The sequence below is a fragment of the Vicia villosa genome, unplaced genomic scaffold (genome assembly GCF_029867415.1).
Source record: "Vicia villosa cultivar HV-30 ecotype Madison, WI unplaced genomic scaffold, Vvil1.0 ctg.001702F_1_1, whole genome shotgun sequence".
Lineage (NCBI taxonomy): Eukaryota > Viridiplantae > Streptophyta > Magnoliopsida > Fabales > Fabaceae > Vicia > Vicia villosa.
The window spans coordinates 274,767-295,187 of record NW_026705703.1 but is presented as its reverse complement, the minus strand read 5'-3'; the positions used below and the strand labels follow the sequence as shown (position 1 = coordinate 295,187).

The 20,421-nt window shown below is 41.2% G+C and overlaps 1 protein-coding gene across 1 annotated transcript; it reads left to right on the top strand.

Moving 5' to 3' along the window:
- The first annotated feature begins 2,388 nt into the window (after positions 1 to 2,388).
- Positions 2,389 to 3,285, top strand: LOC131636362 (uncharacterized). Its single transcript, XM_058906978.1, has one exon. The coding sequence runs from the start codon at positions 2,389 to 2,391 to the stop codon at positions 3,283 to 3,285; it is 897 nt and encodes a 298-aa protein (XP_058762961.1).
- Positions 3,286 to 20,421: the final 17,136 nt, after the last annotated feature.

The following is a 20,421-nucleotide window of genomic DNA, read 5'->3' as shown; positions in this document are numbered from 1 at the left end:
CTCTGTTTCATTTCGTTGACATGGATTCACGTTCTTTTTTTTTTAAAAAAAACCCTCTTCTACATTTTTTAATTGTAAACCTCAATTTCTCTTCATTACTTCGCTGGAATTTCTCTTTTCTTTTTTCTTCTAATGTGCAACCCTCCTATGTTACCAATATTTTTGGTGGGAAGTAAAGAAATCAATTAAATATATAGTAAAAATGATTGTGATAATCGAACAAGTTATTATGTTGAGTTATGTTATGTGTCTAAGGTGGTTTTGAAAATATCTCTAAATTTGAGTTCTAAGAATCAAATTTGTTAAAAATATATTTATTGGTCAATTATTTTAAAATTAGATGAAATAAATTATTGAATTGTAAATAAATTAAAATTGAAATAGTAAAAAAAATACATTACTGTTAAATTATAAAAATGGAAAATAATTTAAACACAAATTAACACTTAAGAAAATTTATTTAGGAGCTGTTTGAGAGTTGATTTTTTAGAGATTTTGGAATGTAAGGTTTTGGAGGGTTGCGCCTATATTTTTAAATGTGTGTGATATTTTTAAAAAGTTTAAAAATAATATACTACATTAGCATATAAAATCATATTGTTTTTTAAATTTTTTAAAAAATATCAAACATGTTTTAATATATAAACGCAATCCTCCAAAGCATTCCCCTCTAAATCTCTCCAAATACCAACTCCCAAAAAGCCCCTTAAAGATTACTTGAATGAGATGGTAAGTGTTCTGGACCGGCCCAATCACTCTTATTGGGCCAATCCAGCCTTCGACTCAAGGCACTCTGGACGTGCGCACGACAACCTCCCCCGGTCCGCTCCGGGCAAACACCAGACATAACCGAGCATGAGAGAACCCCGTGCTCGGTAGCAGACAGCTCACGCGCCGTCTAGCTTCACGCCTTGCAAAGCGGAGCCAATTTCGCTTAGGACTACCCTATAAATAGCCCTCTAACATAAAAGGGTAGGGGAATCTTTTTCTGACCCCCAAAATCTCTCACTTTGTTGTACCTTGTTGAACACATACTTACTTTGGCAACGGAGTGTCTTGCAGGTACAACCATTTTTCCCCCTCTCAACCGTTCCGGATTTCAAGCCTTCTTTGTTACTGGCCATCTGATCTGCTCGGTAAGATCAGCGACGCCGTCTGTGGGAACTCCAGCTTCCCCGTTTTCTCTTCTTGCACTTTCTTGATCCGTTCTTGCCTCCTGCAAGAATCCAGAAACCAAAGCTCTAACTCCCCAGAATCAGACCATGACAACCGTTCTGGCCGCCCTTGCGCAGACGAACGCACTTATTCAGCAGTAGAACGATAGGATTGGGGCACTTGAGCGGAAGCGCCGCTCGAAGACTCCCCCCACCATAAATCTCACTCCCAGCACGACATGGTTCCCAAGAAACGCCCTCGTTCACCCTCACCCAGGGAGAACACGGGCCCCGCTTCCAAGAAATGGTCAAGCGATCACCGCTCCCAACGTTGCTCACATTCCACTCGACCAAAAAGAAGATCTAGGTCACCTCTTACGAAACACGACGATAACCGTAGGCGACACAGGTGGAGTCGCAGCCGGTCCTTCACTCCTTCCGCCAACGACGAAGAAGAGGAGCGTCGGGGCCCCCTGTCCCACGCGATCTTAGAAGCACCCCTACCGGCCGGTCTCGAAAACCCCCCGCCACTAGGCATGTATGACGGGACCACCAACCCAGACAAGCAAATCGAAAACATCGACGCCCTCCTGGATTACAGAGGGGTTCCTGGAGCAATCAAGTGTCGTCTGTTCCCGACCACTCTATGCAAAGGGGCCATGACGTGGTACGATAGTTTGCCCGGAGAATCCATCACCTCATGGAAAGTGCTCGAAAAACTTTTCTCCAGACACTTCACGGCCTCCCGAAGAAATCCAAAGTCTGAAGCCTCCCTGGAAGCCATCATCCAAAGAAAAGACTAATCCCTCCGGGCCTACATAGAGAGGTTTAACAAAGAGGCCGTGCAAGTGTCCACAACCGCCCATATGAAGAAGTTCTTGCTCGAGCGAGGCCTCCGGCCACGCTCAGATTTCGCCAAAGCCGTCGGGATCGAGACGCCTGCCACTCTGGACGAATTCTTCCTTAAGGCCCAGGCATACATACAATACGAGGAAAAGGAGGCGGCCCACGCAGTCCGTAACTCAAGATAGTAGGAAGAAAATACTAAAGCTGTCCGTCAAGACGACTCTCGCCGAGGGACTAATAAGAAGATAAAGGTCGAGATCCGAAAGACTACAAGGCACCAGCAGGAAAGTTTCGGGAATACACCCCTCTGAATGCATCCCGAGAATGCATCTTGAACGAATGTGCAAACGCAGAATTCCAAACGGGCAAAGTCCGTTTCCCAAAGTCCATGCCTGCACGGCCAAACGTGGTTAAATCGAAGTTCTTCCGGTTCCACAAAGGCCACGGGCATAACACAGAAGAATGCATCCACTTGAAAGACGCAATAGAAATATTAATCCGAGAAGGACACCTAAAGCAATACGCTAAGAAGCAAGAGGCTGCCAAAGAAGCCAAGCCAGTCACCGAGGAAAAGCCAGCGGAAGATACGCCCGCCATGCAAGTGGCCATGAGTATCACCAGACCGGAGGACTTTTACCTCCTCGATTGGGCCAGGGTATCATCCACCCCCTCTCTTCACAGCCCATGGGAAATATTCCCCTCCGCCATGGTCATATTCGGGGGAGGATTCAGCAAACTCACCGTCAGATCCGTAAAACGGAAATTCGATGAGCTAATTTTAGCTAGTTCAAGCAACTGCCCGGCGGAGCACCCAAGTGCGACCATTCCCCTCATCATCCAGGCTCAAATGGCCAACTTTGACGTGCGACGCATATTAGTCGATCAAGGGAGTTCGGTGGACATTATGTACTCCCAACTGTTCAAAACACTACAGCTTAACGACAGCCAGCTCACCCCCTACATAGGATCATACCTACAAGGGTTCAACGACACTATGACAAAACCACGGGGATTCGTCGAGCTCATCGTTTCAATTGGATCGGCGGAAACCGCTAGGGCCGTCAAAGTCCAATTCCTGGTCATTGACTGCCCCTCAATCTACCAGTGCATTGTGGGACGCCCGACCCTGGCCGAGCTGATCGTGGTCCCCTCAACCGTGCATCTCAAACTCAAGTACTACACAGCCAAAGGACAAGTTGCAACGCTTAACGCCGACATCGAAGCGGCCAGAAGATGTTTCAAAGTCTCCTCCAAAGGTCTCAGCTCTATAAAAGCAGCCGCCTAGGACAAAGCAGCATCAACCGCAGGCCCCGAGCCCAACAAGTCTATGCCCCGCATTGACACCATCGACCTGGACAGCCGCTTCCATAAAGAATTCGAAAGAAAAGCAGATGCGAAGACACCAGAGGGAGGTCTCCGTCCAATCCCCGACGGGGATTTCGAGCTGATAGCAAGATCGATACGGACCTACCCGAACTATCCTGAAGGCAACTCAGGGCCTGCCTCAGGGAGAACGCCGACCTCTTCGCATGGAGCGCGACCGAAATGCCCGGCCTCGATCCAGAAATAGTGTGCCACCACCTGACGATCGATCCCGCGTGCAAAGCCGTCACCAAAAGGAGAAGAAAGCAATCCCCGGAGAAAACGGCTGCGGCCGAACTAGCTGTTAGGGACCTCCTAGAGGCTAAATTCATATCGGAAGCCAAATATACTACTTGGCTCTCCAATGTTGTACTTGTAAAGAAATCTAATGGAAAATGGCACATGTGATTTGACTATATCGACCTTAATAGGGCAAGCCCTAAAGACGCTTACCCTCTGCCTAGCATAGACAAATTAATGTATAATTCCGTAGGTTTCAAACTTTTATCATTTATGGACGCATATTCTGGGTACAACCAAATACCCATGTCTAAAACAGACCAAAAATACACGACTTTCATGAACGAATCGGGCAACTACAACTATAACGTAATGCCCTTCGGTCTAAAAAGCGTCGGAGCTACATACCAATGAATGATGAACAAAGTGTTCCGGGCGGAGATCGGCGATTTTCTCGAAGTCTATATGGACAATATGATCGTCAAGTCCTAAGAGGAGACCGATCATGTCGCTCATCTCAAAAAGGTCTTCGAACAAGCCCAGAAGTGCAAAATGAGGTTTAACCCCTGTCATACCCTAATTTTTGACCCCCTTGAGATGTCATATCTTCAGGCTTTTCATCAAATAAAAACAAATGCCCAAGAGCAGTCACTTCTTCATCTGGCATTTAATCGAGGATGGTCAGAAGTAAAAGAACTCAGACAAAGGATCAATCAATAGAAGAATTAGTCTCCAACACAATCATAGGACTCAAAAGCTTCATTTATATTCACATACAATTGATTAGACACCAATTCATCTGAACTCAGATTTACTCAGGTTACTAGACTAGGTTTTTAAGCCTATCAGGGACTGAAATCAGGGATTACCTTTGGGAAACCCTAAAAAGATCCAAGGCCTCTATCAAAGACTTCAATCATATTCAAATGATCCATATAACAAGATCCATTGGGCATTACACTCCAATCCAAGATCCACAGTCATCAATTTCATCTGGTCGACAATTAGGGTTTTTGACCTAATTCACTTGGATGGTTGACTTTTCATAAGGGCATGGATCCAAAACTCAAGACATGTTTCAAGGACTTCCACTACCTCAATATAATCCATTTACATCACTCATTTGAGGAGAAGATCTTGATTCCACACAAAAGTCCAAAATCTCACTTTATTTGGAAAAAGTCAACTTTTTAAGATCACCTTTGACTTTTAAGATTTTTGGTCAAACCATGACTTTTAAAGATCAATATCATCAATATATGGTTATTAAAGTCATTTGACCAAAGAAATTCAAGGAGATTCATCAAGGAGCAAAAAGTCGGGAATTAGGGTTTTTGAGGGCATTGTGGGAACTCAAAATTTCACCTACACAACTCAAAAAACTTCCAACATGAAAGTTATAGATCTTGCAAATTAAAACAACATCTTACAATGCAACTTTTTTCAAGAAATCAATCATTTAAGTGTTTTTAACCTAGTTTTCATCCAACTTTGGGCTCATTTTTCACAATTTTCCCAAATGATTCTGAAGAAACCCCAAACTAATGATTTGAAGTAGATGTTTAGGGATTTCCAAATTGTGCTCAACCTTCTCCAAATTCATTTTGAGCTAGGAGTTATGTTTGTTCAAAGTTGGCCTCATGAAGTGAAATTATAGGTCATGTACAATTTGAAACTTTGCAATTTTGTGCAAATAGCTTCACTAAGTGATGCTATACGACCTCTAATACATCTGCAAGCATGCCATACATCAATTTCCATCATTGCATAAGGATTGGAGAATATTCCCAAAAACAAAGACATGTGATTATGTAATGATTACATTTGAGAATTTATGGCAAATTGATGAATCACCAAAGGAATCTCTTCCCAACCAATTGGAGCTCACTTCTGCATCAGAATTGTCCCCTAAGATCAAGCAAAACCGATGGCTAGGGAGTGGTATCAAAGAGCTCATCATTGCACTTGGAATATTCTTTGAATTCCTTCATGCTTAAGAAACCAAACTTCCTTCACTAAGCAAGCTCACGATGTCCAATTGCTCTGCATTCATTTGCCTATAAATACAGATGCATTCCTCAGTATTACACACACCAAAGCAACCCTATTCATTGCTTTCTCTTTCTCTTCTCATGCTTATGGTTTTTCAAAGTTCTTTGGCAAGAAGAATTGTTTTCTTCAAACCAGAGCTTATCTTTGGAAAGTAAGCATTCTAACATCTCAAGGGGACTCATTTGAGGTGATCCAAGCACCTGGATCACTTCTGTAGGTGGAAGAACACCATTGTTGCTTTCACTTTGGAGCTGTTGCAGTTGGAGGTCCATAAAACAATTCAGAAGGTTTCAAACAAAGCCAAGCATCCAGACACGTTCCTTAGGGCATAGTGAAGCTGTTTAGATGGCTGCAGCTCATCTGTAACTGAAGATTCACCATCCTCCATGTCCACTCGAAGCTCAAATCGAAGGTGTCGGGTAGAGCAATTCAGAAGGATTGAAGTCAGAATAAGCATTCAGTTAGCATCACTGAGTCCAAAGGAAACTTTTAGGATCACTCACACAAGCCCAGGTGTTCCTCATCATCCTCACGACCTCCATTTTCAGAGGTATTTTTTCATACTCTAACCCACTTATTCAAGTACTCTTTCTCATATATCTCGATACCAATTTATTTAGCATCATCAGAGGATTAAAAACCCTCTATCGTCATTCATTTATTCATCGTATCCATCATTTAATTTTAAAATTAGGTTTTATGTGTGCTTCGTGTTTTCTGGAAAATTAGATAGTTATAGTTAATATAAATTTATGTTAGTTATATATTTAAAATCGTGAGAGAATTTAGAGCAAGTTTGCTCTTTACATCTTTGCAAACGGTTGAGAATTGAGAGAGTTCAGAATTTCAAAAATCCAAAAGCTAGAGGTTGAAGATGACCATGGTGGTGGCGCGCAAAATTCAAATTCAGGGCTAAAGTTTATTTTATTTTGAATGGTGGTTGTTTCATAAACGACTAAATCTTTATAGCCTAGTGGTAAAGAGTGTTTGTGTGTTGCGCGTGCCCAAGGTCTGGGGTTCGAATCCCCCTCGCCCCAGACTTTTTGATTTTATTTCTTTTTTTTTGCTTCTATACACTTGGATAACCTATGTATTGCAATGGAACCATTATCTTGTTACCAAGCGCGCGTTGGCTCAGTGGTGTTGTTTTGGGTTGGTAACATAAAGGGCGTGGGTTCAAACCTTGGAGGAGACCAAAACCTTTTTTTACCACTTATTCATTTTATTTTTTTTACAACTTTAACTAATTATTTCACCTTTCAAATTAAATCATTTTCACTTCATTTTTCACACACTTATCATTTAACATATCTATTTTATGAATAATCAAAAAAATCACAAAAATATTATTTATTTCATGTATTTTTATTAGGTTTAAAATGGTATATTTTAAGTATTTCTAAATGCTTTTAAATATACATTTTCATTTGATTTTTTAAACCTAATCATTTGTTGTGAATAATTTTATGATAGAACCCTAATCATTTAGGTCCTAATTAGGTATAGATTTGGTCTTTACCTTAATTAGGTTAACTTTTGTCAATTCTCAAAACTGTTTTTCAAATATCCGATTAAACAGACGATCAAAGTTTTCAGACAACAAAACCTTGTATCATTTCATCTCATTTTCAATTATTTTTCATAAATAGTAAATAAATCATTGGGCCTCTATTAGAGTGTAAGACCCAGCACCTTTTTCTTTTCATAGTTTGTTTTCAAGAACTGTATTTACAAAATCTTCTTTCTGTTTTCAAAACTTTCTTCTGGTATTTGAAGGGAATTATTCCCGGTGAAACTCTTCAGATACCTATGGACCTTTGTCCATCTTCACTTCTTATGTTTCCAAAAACCCTTAACTATTTATAATAAGTATTCCACTGTTATCAACAAAACAACAAAAATTGCTGTTGAGGCTTCGTACATACTTCTTCAAAGGCCTCCACTCCATCCAGGTTAGGCTTTATAGCTTTCAATTTACAGTCTTTATTTAAATTACTGTCAAAATATAGAACTGTTTATATACTGTTTAGAACTACGTCTGAGTGTAAACCCTAGGACAGTTAAACTATATACATATATTATAGGAATATGGCCTAGGATTGAGAATGTCTTCCCGGTGAAGGCTCTTTCCTAATTAGAGATCTGTAGTTCAAACCCCCCAAGATGAATTATTCCCGGTGAAACATCTTGGCAAAAGCCTTAGAACCCAAAATAGGACACATCCACCCAAAGAGGAATTATTCCCGGTGAAACCTCTTACCCATTTGCTTAGAGCCAAAATAAGTTCAAAACCACATTGGTTTCTCTTGTGCTATAACAAGGACCCTCGATTAGCCTCCTCTTGGGCTTTGTACAAGGACCCACAGGCTTCTTAAAAGCATTTCCAGCTTCCTCTTGAGCTTTTATACAAGGACCCATCAGGTTTCTTATAAACATAGGAACAGGTCTTTAGTTACCTTTTAGCCTATCCTGGTGAGCTTCTTCCACTTTAAACCAGACTTTAAACAAGCTAAGATTGTCTCAATTTAATATTGAGTACACTTTTTTTTGGAATGAGAGACATGGACAGTCTCTGTCACCCTTATCTTCATCAATCTCCCTTAGCAGAGTCTAGGATCATTGTTTGTTTATTCTCAGTTAGAGCCAGCCTTAATCTTGGGCTTTTAAACAAGATGTCTCCACTAGATAATCTTTCTGCCATTTGAGTCAAAACCCCTGGAAAGGGTTAGCCTCCAAACATTCATTCATTTTAACAAAAACCCCTGGAAAGGGTTAGCCTCCACACATTCCTTCATTTTAACAAAAACCCCTGGAAAGGGTTAGCCTCCAAACATTCATTCATTTTAACAAAACACCTGGAAAGGGTTAGCCTCCAATCATTCCATCATTTTAACAAAAATCCCTGGAAAGGGTCAGCCTCCAAAAATCACTCCTTCAAATCCAAAGATTCATTATTTCAAAGAGTCAAAACCCCTGGAAAGGGTTAGCCTCCAAAAATCCAGTCTTTTAATAGACTATTTCTCCAGCTGAGTCAAAATCCCTGGAAAGGGTTAGCTTCCAAAAAACATAAAAATAAATTAGTTTATTAAATCCACTAGCAGAATAAAACTCCCTCAGTGAGTCCTTCATTTTTTTAGTAGCCACAACCTTGAGCTTTATACAAGGCAGATAAACCACATTTTCTGTGTCAAAGATTCCTAATCTCAAGGATCTTTTCCCCATAGAGTCTTCCATACTCAGTTTCTTTAAGAGTCCGCCACAACCTTGGGCTTTGTACAAGGCAAAAAATAATCTTTCCTCTAGCTAAATTAGCCACAACCTTGGGCTTCATACAAGGTACAAATTAAATAACTTCCATAGTTAAGAGTAGCCACAACCTTGGGCTTTGTACAAGGCACACAAATAGAGTCATCCATAGTCTTACAAAACACAGTTATCCTCAGCAGTTAGCCACAACCTTGGGCTTCATACAAGGCACACAAATAGAGTCTCCCTAAGTAGATCCAGCCACAATTCTAGGCTTTGTACAGAACACCAAATAAAATCCATCAATTAAACACTCTCCAACTAGAGTCAGCCTCAATTCTGGGCTTTGTACAGAACACAAATTCCCCGTAATTAACCCCCAGTAGAGTTATCTCCCAGAGTCAATAAAAACAATCAAAAAGCCTCAAGCTTGGGCCTCATGCAAGCCAGGTAAAGTTAAATATTTTATACAGTAGATAGACATAGCTTATCTCTATAGAGAGATATTTTTACTACTCTACCACATTCATACAAACAAACATCACATTTCATTTTAATTTTAATCAAGTCTCCCATTTATAATTTTGAAAGGCATGAGCTGGCAGTAAAACCCAGACATGTGATTAACTTTCCCTAATTTGGATGAGCATCTTTCTTTCATTCAAGACACAGTTGACCGGTATACTTGCACATACACAAGTAAGGTCCCCCTCTTGAATGAAATGAATTTAGTTATTCTGTCACTCTTTTAATGTTTGTGGTGGAATAGTAGAAATACCTCTCTATAAAGATAACTTCATGTCTCTTTACTGTAAACAGAGATTTAATTCAAAGCTTTAACCTTGAGCTTCAAGCAAGGCACCAAAAATAATTCATTTCCCTAATTAGTTCTCCGAACTACATTAAGCTCTGACTTCCACTAGGGATATGTAGGCATGAGGTTCACAAGGAATCTCAACGAGCTAATAAAATACCAAAAATAGTCAGTTTGTTTGTCTGCCTGTCTGTCTTTTCAAATTAATCACAATCACTACGGATATGTAGGGTGCTTAAACTCTTCCCTATGTATAACCGACCCCCCGAACTCCAGAATTTCTAGTCTAGGTGAAATCCCCACACTTAGAAAACTCCTAGGGTTAATTTGAGATCTTTTTCCCCTTTCCTACTTGTTAGGACAATTAAAAAGTTCGTGTGATATCGTAGGAAGAACTGAAACAAAATTCATCCCGCCCCGGGCACATTCTCCTTCCAAATTTCGCGTGAAGGGTCTAGCGTGCCGTCCTCCCAAGTGAAACGGGGAGGTAAAAAAAACGACCCCACATAAAAATGGCAACTCTGCTGGGGATATAAGTGTTAAAAACCTTGGTTTTTCATCCAAACCAATGGTTGACCTGTTGCTGGTCCAGCCCCAATGCGGAATTAGGGATGTCATATTCCCCCTCCAACAAGAGAGGTTCTGCCTAACCTCTGTGTCATTTCATGTGTTTGCTGCATTTATATTTGTTTATTTTATTTATTCTGTATCGGGAAAGGGCTTGATTCCCCCTTGTGGTGAGAAATCCTATACCCGGATTTGAGTGCAACATAAGATAGGATGGAGGATGTCTTCTCGGTGAAGGTCCTCTAATCTTGGTTCCCAAATCTACTCTAGGGACTTGCCTGGCTGGTTGTGATTAACTGCGCCAATGCATTCCGAGACTGATTTGTACCAGGAGGACCTAGAAACACATTAACCCAACTTAAAGCCTTTCTTAGGACGTAGAGCGGTGATTACGGAAGTAATTGTCACGCAGATACTACACTCAGAGAAAAATCTCTTATAGATACCAATCAACGTATCTTTAAGGTTGAGCAAAAACTCTGAGACCCATAGAACCCGTTCTACAGGTACAAAAATCCTTATCCTTAGTTTACCTTGGGGCGAGGTTTGCGTTGTGACTTCATGACCACTATACCCTTCAACGCCATGTTTGTTTAAAAACTCTTGTGTGTGCATTCATGCATTCATGCATCATTCATCCTAATAATTAAAACAAAAAAAGAGAGTCTTTTTCGAGTCGTTTTTCAAGGAAACTGAATAACGAACGTTTTGAACTTCATAGAAAGAGAGAAACGGAGAAAGGACTTAAGGATCTATACCATGGATTACGGAAGAAAGAGAGCTAGGAAATACACCTTCAAGATTCCTAAGGTAGAGGAATTGGAAAAGCACGAAAAACTCGTGGTCAACCCCCAGGCTTTCAAGGAGAAGTATGGAAAGCTTCTCCCTCTTCTCAGCACTAACATTATGGATGGGATTCTTCCCGCTTAGGTACAGTTTTACGATCCAACGTATCACTACTTTACCTTTCCAGATTATCAACTCATGCCTACGTTGGAGGAGTACTCTCGTCTTATTGGAATACCCGTGTACGTGCAAGATCCGTACTCCGGTTTGGAAAAGAATCCTGAGGACATTATCATTGCTGCAACTACTCCTTTGAACGTAGTCGACATCAGAACTCATATGGTGAATAGAGGAGGAATTCAAGGATTACCCTCCAAGTTCTTGTTGGATCAAGCTCGGTACTTCGTCAGCATCCAAGATATGAGCGCATTTGAGGAAATCTTGGCATTGCTTATCTACGGATTGTTTTTGTTTCCTAACATTAACGATTTCGTCGACATCAACGCAATTAAGATATTCTTGATTGGAAATCCAGTTCCAACCTTGCTTGCGGATGCTTATCACTCTGTGCATTCAAGAAACCTGCAGCGAGGAGGATTAATCACATTCTGCGTACCGTTGTTATACGAATGGTTCATCTCGCACCTGCCAAAGTCTAGCACTTTCTGGAACATGAGGGATGGCCTTTATTGGTCACAAAAAATCATGTCTCTCACTCATACAGACATTGATTGGTGTAGTCCTGACAACGACGAAACCAAAATCATCTTCAGTTGCGGAAGTTATCCCAACGTACCCCTTATTGGAACTAAGGGAGGAATCAGCTATAATCCAGCTTTAGCCCGTCGTCAATACGGCTATCCTATGAAAAACATTCCAAGTAGTATTCAATTGGAGGGTCTGTTCTTCAAGAACATCGAAGATCATGGTAACATGCGGAAGAAGGAAATTATCCAAGCATGGCGTCTTGTTCACACAAAAGGGAGAAGATTGTTAGGAAAACATCTTTGCATCTCCCTGGATCCTTACCTTCAATGGGTACGCGTTAGAGCATTTAAGATCAGGATGCCATATCAACATCAAGAACCTATTCCCCTAAGGGAACCAATTTACCTTTTCTCCACCGATGTTGAAAAACTACAAGCGGCATTAAACAAAGTATGCCAAGTAAGGAATGCTTGGAGAAACAAGTATCGAATTGTCAACACGAAAAATGTTGAGATTCAAAACATCCTAAGAAGGAAGGATGAGTTACTTGAAGTACTCGATCGACAAGTGACACAATCATCACTTTCTCATCATATCCCTCCTGCTTCCTGGATCATCGATCAGCTCACGTCAGAGAACGCTCAGCTCAAGAAACAGAAGAAAATGTTAGAACGTGAAGTCGGCTCTTCGTCGAAATTTTAGAGTCCTTTCTCTCAGTCTCTCTGTATTTCCCTTTTCAAAGTATGTAAAAACGGCGTTTTCGCTCAATTAATAAAAGTTTGATGTTTCATAACATAATTATGGTGTTTCCTTGAAAAATATAACTTAATTACACATCATGCATTGCTTTAGTCGTACGCACTGACACGAGAATTGTCGCGGATCTAATAATCACTTTCCTTTCTCGAGAGAGAGAGAGGAGGACAAGGAGGTGAACCAAGACTTTCAAGCTGTCTCATCCATACAACACACGTTCAAGTCGCAAGAAAAGAATGGAAGACTTTGAACAAGAGAATGAAGAACTCAGAGAAGAGATTAATACTCTTAAGGAGACTGTTGAAAGACTCAATAGTATGGTAGAAGCCCTGGTAGTTGCGCAGAATCAACCAACGCCAGAAGAACCGCAAAGGACTGTGGTTTCCAAGATTGTTTCTACTCCTATTCCTCAGTATACCATGCCGCCCGATCGACCTTGGGGCATGCCGTATAACTTTACTCCAGAAGGGTACATACCTCCAGCTTCTGAAGTTCCAAGAGTCACAATGGATATGCGTCCACCGGAGGGTTACAAACCTCTGGAAATTGAAGTTCCAAAAGCAACGGCAATGGGTTTCACACAACAGAATGCTGAGATTCCAAGATCTGCTGTCATGGCTTCTCCACGACCGGTTATGCATACTTTTCCTCCACCGGGCGGACAAGTATACCATCACGCTCCAAGTGAGGACGCTGGCGTGTATGAAAGATTGGACGAGTTCCAAGAACAGTTTCTGCAAATGCAGAAGGAACTCAACACTCTCCGAGGACAAGATCTATTTGGAAAGAATGCTGCAGACCTCTGTCTGGTTCCAAATGTTAAGATCCCTCACAAATTCAAAGTACCAGAGTTCGAGAAGTACAAAGGGAATTCATGCCCACAAAGTCATCTCGTGATGTACGCTCGAAGAATGTCAACTCAGACTAATAATCAATAATTACTCATTCAATATTTTCAAGACAGCCTGACTGGTGCTGCACTCAAATGGTACATGAACTTGGACAGTTCAGAGATTCGTACTTTTCGAGACCTCGGAGAGGCCTTCATCAAACAGTATAAGTAAAATCTGGATATGGCTCCCGAAAGAGATCAACTTCGGGCCATGACTCAAAAGGATAAAGAAAGCTTCAAGGAATACGCTCAGAGATGGCGTGAAATTGCTGCTCAAATTTGTCCACCACTTGAAGAGAAAGAAATGACAAAAATCTATCTCAAGACTTTGAGTCCATTTTACTATCTCAAGACTTTGTCCACCAAGCGATTTTACCGAGATGGTAAACATGGGTGTACGTTTAGAAGGACGCTTGAACAAAGAACCAGAATCTTCTATTGGTCCTAGGAAGTATGGAAGTTCTTTCCAGAAGAAAAAGGATCAAGATGTCTGCAATGTCTTGCACAAAGCAAAGAAGAAGTTTTCACCTCAGGTTGCTACAGTAACTCCGGTTGTTAACTCAGCGCCAGCTTATCAACCTCAGGTTTCGCAACAACCATTTCAACAAAGGTCGTAGCAACCTCAACAGCATGTTCGACCTCCAAATTTCAACAACAATCGGGTTCCAAGGTATCCTGCCTTTGATCCCATACCAATGCCATATGCGGATTTATTCCCAACATTACTAGCAAAAGGACTCGTTCAGACAAAGAGCCCTTCAAATCCTGTAAACGAATCATCATCTTGGTTCAAGGCTGATTAATCTTGTCCCTATCATCAGGGGGCACCAGGTCACAACATTGAGAGATGTTTCAGTTACAAGGCCGACGTTCAAAGATTAGTGAAGAGTGGAATGCTATCCTTCAAAGACACTGATCCTAACGTCCAAGCAAATCCTTTGCCGCAACATAAAGAAGCTTCTGTAAATTTAATAGATCAACACCCTAATGTCATTCAAATCTACGACATTCGTCAAATAGGGGAAAATCTCGTCAAAATGCACGCTAAACAAGCTGGATACGGCCACGTACCACCTCACAACTACTTCACATGTGAAATTTGTTCAAAGAATAATCAAGGATGTGTTGTAGTTCAAGCTGCATTACAAGAACAAATGGACTTAGGATGGATTCAACACATTCGAGTCAAAACTGAGCACGACATCAACATGGTTCAAGGATGTCCAGGAGAGTACAAAATCTACAAAGTTGAAGATCTCGAAGGATCGGTAGTCAGGTTCCATAAGACTTTAAATGGACTTGCCTACTTTGGAACGGATTTCCATCCTTACAGTAGATGCAGAATTTGTCGAAGAAATTCACGAGGATGTTTGCACTTTCGCAACGACATTCAGAAACTAATGGATGAAAATACCATTACAGTTCTTGCCAACAAAGAAGATGACGAAGTCTTTACCGTATCTCCTCAAATTAATCAAGTTGAACCAGTGCAAGTCAAGTATGACAGCAGGAAGACAACAATTGCTCCGTTAGTCATTTACTTACTAGGTCCTGTACCGTATGAGTGTGACAAGGCTATACCTTACAAGTACAATGCTACATTCATTGAAAATGGTTAGGAAATACCATTACCGTATGTTGTCAACATTGCTAACATTAGTCGAGTCAACAGAAGTGGACGAGTCTTCAACAGAGCAACAGAAAGTGTGGAAAAGCCTTCAGAAGAAGTACCACATAGGCAAGATAATCATCCGACCAATGTTGTTCAAGCGAAAGAAAATGATGAGATCTTGAAGTTAATCCAGAGGAGTGAATACAACATTGTAGACCAGCTACTACATACTCCATCTAGGATATCTGTTCTCTCCCTACTATTGAGTTCTGAAGCTCATAGGGAAGCTCTGCAGAAAGTTTTGGAACAAGCTTCCGTAGAACCAAGTGTTACCGTAGAACAATTAACAGTATCATTGCCAACATCTCTGCAGGAACTAACCTAAGTTTCTGTGACGAAGATCTTCCTGAAGAAGGAGTGGACCATAACCTTCCACTTCACATCTCAGTTAGCTGCATAGATGATGTACTCACAGGAGTCCTAATAGATAATGGATCCTCTCTCAACGTCATGCCTAAATCAACATTATCAAGATTATCTTTCAAAGACTACCCACTAAGGGATAGTCACGTCATCGTCAAAGCATTTGATGGATCAAGAAAGTCAGTTTTTGGAGAAGTAGATCTTCCCATAACTATTGGACCTCAGACGTTCAAAATCAATTTCCAAGTCATGGATATCCCGGCACAATACAGTTGTTTGTTATGTCGCCCATGGATTCATGAGGCTGGGGCAATTACTTCCACGCTTCATCAGAAGCTGAAGTTCATAAGAAATGACAAATTGGTAACCGTATGTGGAGAACGAGCTTTGATCGTCAGTAACCTGTCATCATTTTCCGACATAGAACCAAAAGAAGTCACAGGAACTAAATTCCAAGCACTTTCCTTGGACAAGGAAAAAGGAAAGGAGAAAGCAGCATCTATTTCTTCATACAAAGATGCAATCCAAGTTGTAAAGGATGGCACTACCAGTGGTTGGGGGCACATTGATATTCCTACCAACAACAAGAACAGAACAGGAGTTGGATTCTTTCCGACATCATCAAAGGCTATTCCAGGAATTGAGGTAGTTCTTCCAATTCAAGAAACTTTTCCGTAGTGGAGGTTTTCTTCAACCTGTTCAACAAACAGTCAATACCATCGGTACGGAAGACACCGATGAGAATTTTGAAGTGGAATGTATGTCTTACCTTCTCGAGGCAGGATACATAGCCCTATCAGAGTCTCATTCACCTTGCTGTTATCCAACTAAAGGATCTGAAAGTAAGACTCAACCAAGCAGTGATGAAGTTACTAACAGCTTCACCACTAGAAGTCATGGTTCATCAGAAGGAGTTCCTCCTATCCCCGAAGAAACTTGGGATACATTAGGAGAACCAAGCGGAAAATTCGACTACATGGTGAAATACTCCGCTCCTGAAAGTTCAAAAATCTCTCTTTAAAACATTGTTCCAACTGGATGGAACATTGATTACGAGTACCTCTCTCAGCCAAAAGAGATGTATAACCCTTGCTATTCATCATCAGCATCTGGTGAAGTCATCATTGAGGATTATATCCCCAAGTCGCCTTCTGAGGCTACGGATATAGAGTTCACATACCTAGTAAATGCCATCTTGGGAGAAGAGCAAGACCAAAATACAGAAGAGGATGATCTCGAAAGTGTCTCCGACAACGAGTCTCTCCATTCAAAAGATTGGAAGTTTCCTCAAAAGAAAAACCGACATACTCCACTTGGAAATGGGTATGCTCACACCGCTCAGTCTGCTGAAGTAGAAGAAGATCGTCTGAGTGTTGCAAAGACAGTGGATGGTAAATCAAGACCAACCACAGGCCAACTTAAGCCTAAGGTGCCAGATTACTTAGTGCACAATGGGGTTCGCCACTATTGGACAACTGTTGAAGTTTCAACTGTTGTTCGCACTCCTAAGTAGGAACTTTCACTGTTATTTTGTCCTCTCACCTAAGCCCAGGGTGAAGAGATGTTTCATAGGGCTCTGCATTTTACTATTTCTTAGGAAAATGTCCCTCTTTGCTTCGCCCAAAGCAATAGGGTTTTGTTTTATAGGGTCTTTGTTTCGAGAAATGACTGTCAATAAATAAAAATGTCATTTTGTTCCTTCGTTAGTTTTTCCTTTTCTTTTTTCGGAAATTGGTAATCCTAAAAAAAACACCCCTAAAAACATCAAAAAATTCCATTAACTGCATACACCGAGTCTTCCCTCGTTGTCTAAATAAAACTTATCACACATATGCAGATTAATCATAAAATACCCCGTTGAAACGTGCGACCGTATGACTTCTCCAAGCTTTGGGTTTCCTGTGTTCGAGGTAGAGGAATAAGAAGACGAAGAAATATCAAAGGAAATTTCACAGTTACTTCAACAAAAGGAAGAGGCCATTCAGCCATACAATGAGCCTCTAGAGATCATTAACCTTGGTTCCGATGGAAACAGAAAAGAGGTTAAGATTGGAGCTTCGCTTAGTTCAGAGATCAGAGAGAGTTTGATACAGCTGCTCAGAGATTTCTCAGATGTCTTCGCTTGGGCTTATCAGGATATGCCAGGGTTGGATACTAGTATAGTGGAGCATCACTTACCATTAAAAGCAGAATGCCCTTCGGTCAAGCAAAAATTGAGAAGAACTCATCCAGAGATGGCCATGAAAATCAAAGAAGAAGTTCAAAAGCAAATCAACGCTGGTTTCCTCGTCACTTCAGAATACCCTCAGTGGTTAGCTAACATTGTTCCCGTTCCTAAAAAAGATGGAAAAGTCCGCATGTGCGTCGACTACAGAAAATTGAACAAAGCTAGCCCTAAGGATGATTTTCCGTTACCACATATTGACATGTTGGTTGACAGTACAGCAAAATCCAAAGTTTTCTCATTCATGGACGGATTTTCAGGATACAACCAGATCAAAATGGCACCTGAAGATATGGAGAAAACAACTTTCATCACCCCCTGGGGCACGTTCTGCTACCGTGTTATGCCTTTTGGACTAAAGAACGCATGGGCAACTTATCAAAGAGCCATGACTACACTTTTCCACGACATGATGCATAAGGAAGTGGAAGTCTATGTGGACGACATGATTGCCAAATCAGAGAATGAGGAAGATCACATACAGAATCTGACAAAGTTATTTCAGCGCTTACAAAAGTTTCAGCTTCGCCTGAATCCCAACAAGTGTACCTTTGGTGTCTACTTAGGAAAAGTCCTTGGTTTCATCGTCAGCAAACGAGGAATTGAAGTGGATCTAGACAAAGTCAAGGCAATTCAAGAAATGCCTTCACCCAGAACCGAGAAACAAGTTAGAGGATTTCTTGGACGTCTGAATTACATCTCAAGATTCATATATCTCATGACTGCAACTTATGTTCCAATTTTCAAACTTTTACGGAAAAACCAAAGTTGCGTCTGGACAGACGATTGTCAGAAAGCGTTCGACAGCATTAAGGAATATCTGCTCGAACCACCCATTTTGTCTCCTTCAGTGGAAGGAAGACCTTTGATAATGTACTTAACCGTCTTAGAAGATTCCATGGGTTGTGTCCTTGGACAGCAAGATGAGACGAAAAGAAAAGAGCATGCCATCTACTACCTGAGCAAGAAGTTCACTGATTGTGAATCCCGCTACTCCATGCTCGAGAAAACCTGTTGTTCTTTGGCCTGGGCTGCCAAGCGTCTCCGCCAGTACATGATTCGACATACTACTTGTTTGATCTCCCATATGGATCCAATCAAGTACATCTTTGAAAAGCCTGTTTTAACCGGGAGAATTGCCCGTTGGCAGATGTTGTTATCAGAAAATGACATTGAGTATCACGCACAGAAAGCTGTGAAAGGAAGCATTCTAGCTGAGCACCTGGCTCACCATCCACTCAATGGTCATGAACCAACCAGTTTTGACTTTCCGGACGAGGACGTCATGTACCTCAAGATGAAAGATTACGATGAGCCGCTACCAGACGAAGGACCTGAGATAGGATCCCAATGGGGCTTGATCTTTGATGGAGCTGTCAATGCTTATGGACGAGGAATTGGGGAAATCATTGTTACACCTTAGGGTACCCATATTCCATTTACCGCAAGATTAACTTTCAAATGCACAAACAATGAGGCCGAATATGAAGCTTGCATCATGGGTCTCGAAGAAGCCGTAGATCTAAGAATCAAACACTTGGATGTATACAGAGATTCTGCTTTGGTCATCAATCAAATCAAAGGAAAATGGGAAACACGCTAGCCTGGGCTAATCCCTTACAAAGACTACGTGAGAAGATTGTTACCATTCTTCGACAGGGTAGATTTTCATCACATTCCTCGTGAAGAAAATAACTTGGTTGATGCATTAGCCACACTCTCTTCCATGATTAGGATAAATCATTGGAATGACATTCCTCAGATCGATGTTATGCGCCTGGATAGGCCCGCTCATGTTTTCGCAGTAGAAGCAATCATCGACGACAAACCGTGGTATCACGACATCAAGAACTTTCTTAAAAAACAAGAGTACCCTCTTGGGTCATCAAAGAAAGATAGAAAAACTTTGAGGAGGTTAGTTGGCAGATTCTTCCTGAATGAAGATGTTCTGTACAAGAGAAATTTCGACATGGTTCTGCTCAGATGCGTTGACAAGAAAGAAGCAGAAATACTCAAGAGAGAAATACATGAAGGATCCTTTGGTACTCACACCAATGGACATACCATGACAAGAAAAATACTGAGAGCAGGATATTATTGGCTGATGATGGAGTCAGATTGCTACCAGTATGCAAAGAGGTGTCACAAATGCCAGATCTACGTCGATAGAATTCACGTGCCACCATCTCTTCTCAACATACTCTCTCCCCCTTGGCCTTTCTCCATGTGGGGAATCGACATGATTGGAATGATCGAGCCGAAAGCGCCCAACGGACATCGCTTCATCTTGGTAGCCATAGACTATTTCACCAAGTGGGTTGAAGCAGCTTCGTATGCAAACGTCACAAGACAAGTTGTTGTCAGGTTTATCAAGAATCACATCATATGTCGCTACGACATTCCTAGCAGGATAATCACTGACAATGGGTCAAATTTGAATAACAAAATGATGAAGGAGCTTTGTGAAGAATTCAAGATTGAACATCACAACTCATCTCCTTACAGACCAAAGATGAATGGAGCAGTAGAAGCAGCCAACAAAAATATCAAGAAAATCGTTCAGAAGATGGTCATCACTTACATAGATTGGCATGAAATGCTCCCGTTTGCTCTCCATTGTTACCATACATCTGTACGTACTTCGACTGGAGCAACTCCTTTCTCCCTTGTATATGGCATGGAGGCAGTCTTACCCATAGAAGTTGAGATCCCATCAATAAGAGTCTTGATGGAGGCAAA

What these genes read in the sequence shown, in the direction of transcription:
- LOC131636362 (XM_058906978.1), top strand. Translation starts at nt 2,389, where the DNA reads ATGCCTGCACGGCCAAACGTGGTTAAATCGAAGTTCTTCCGGTTCCAC.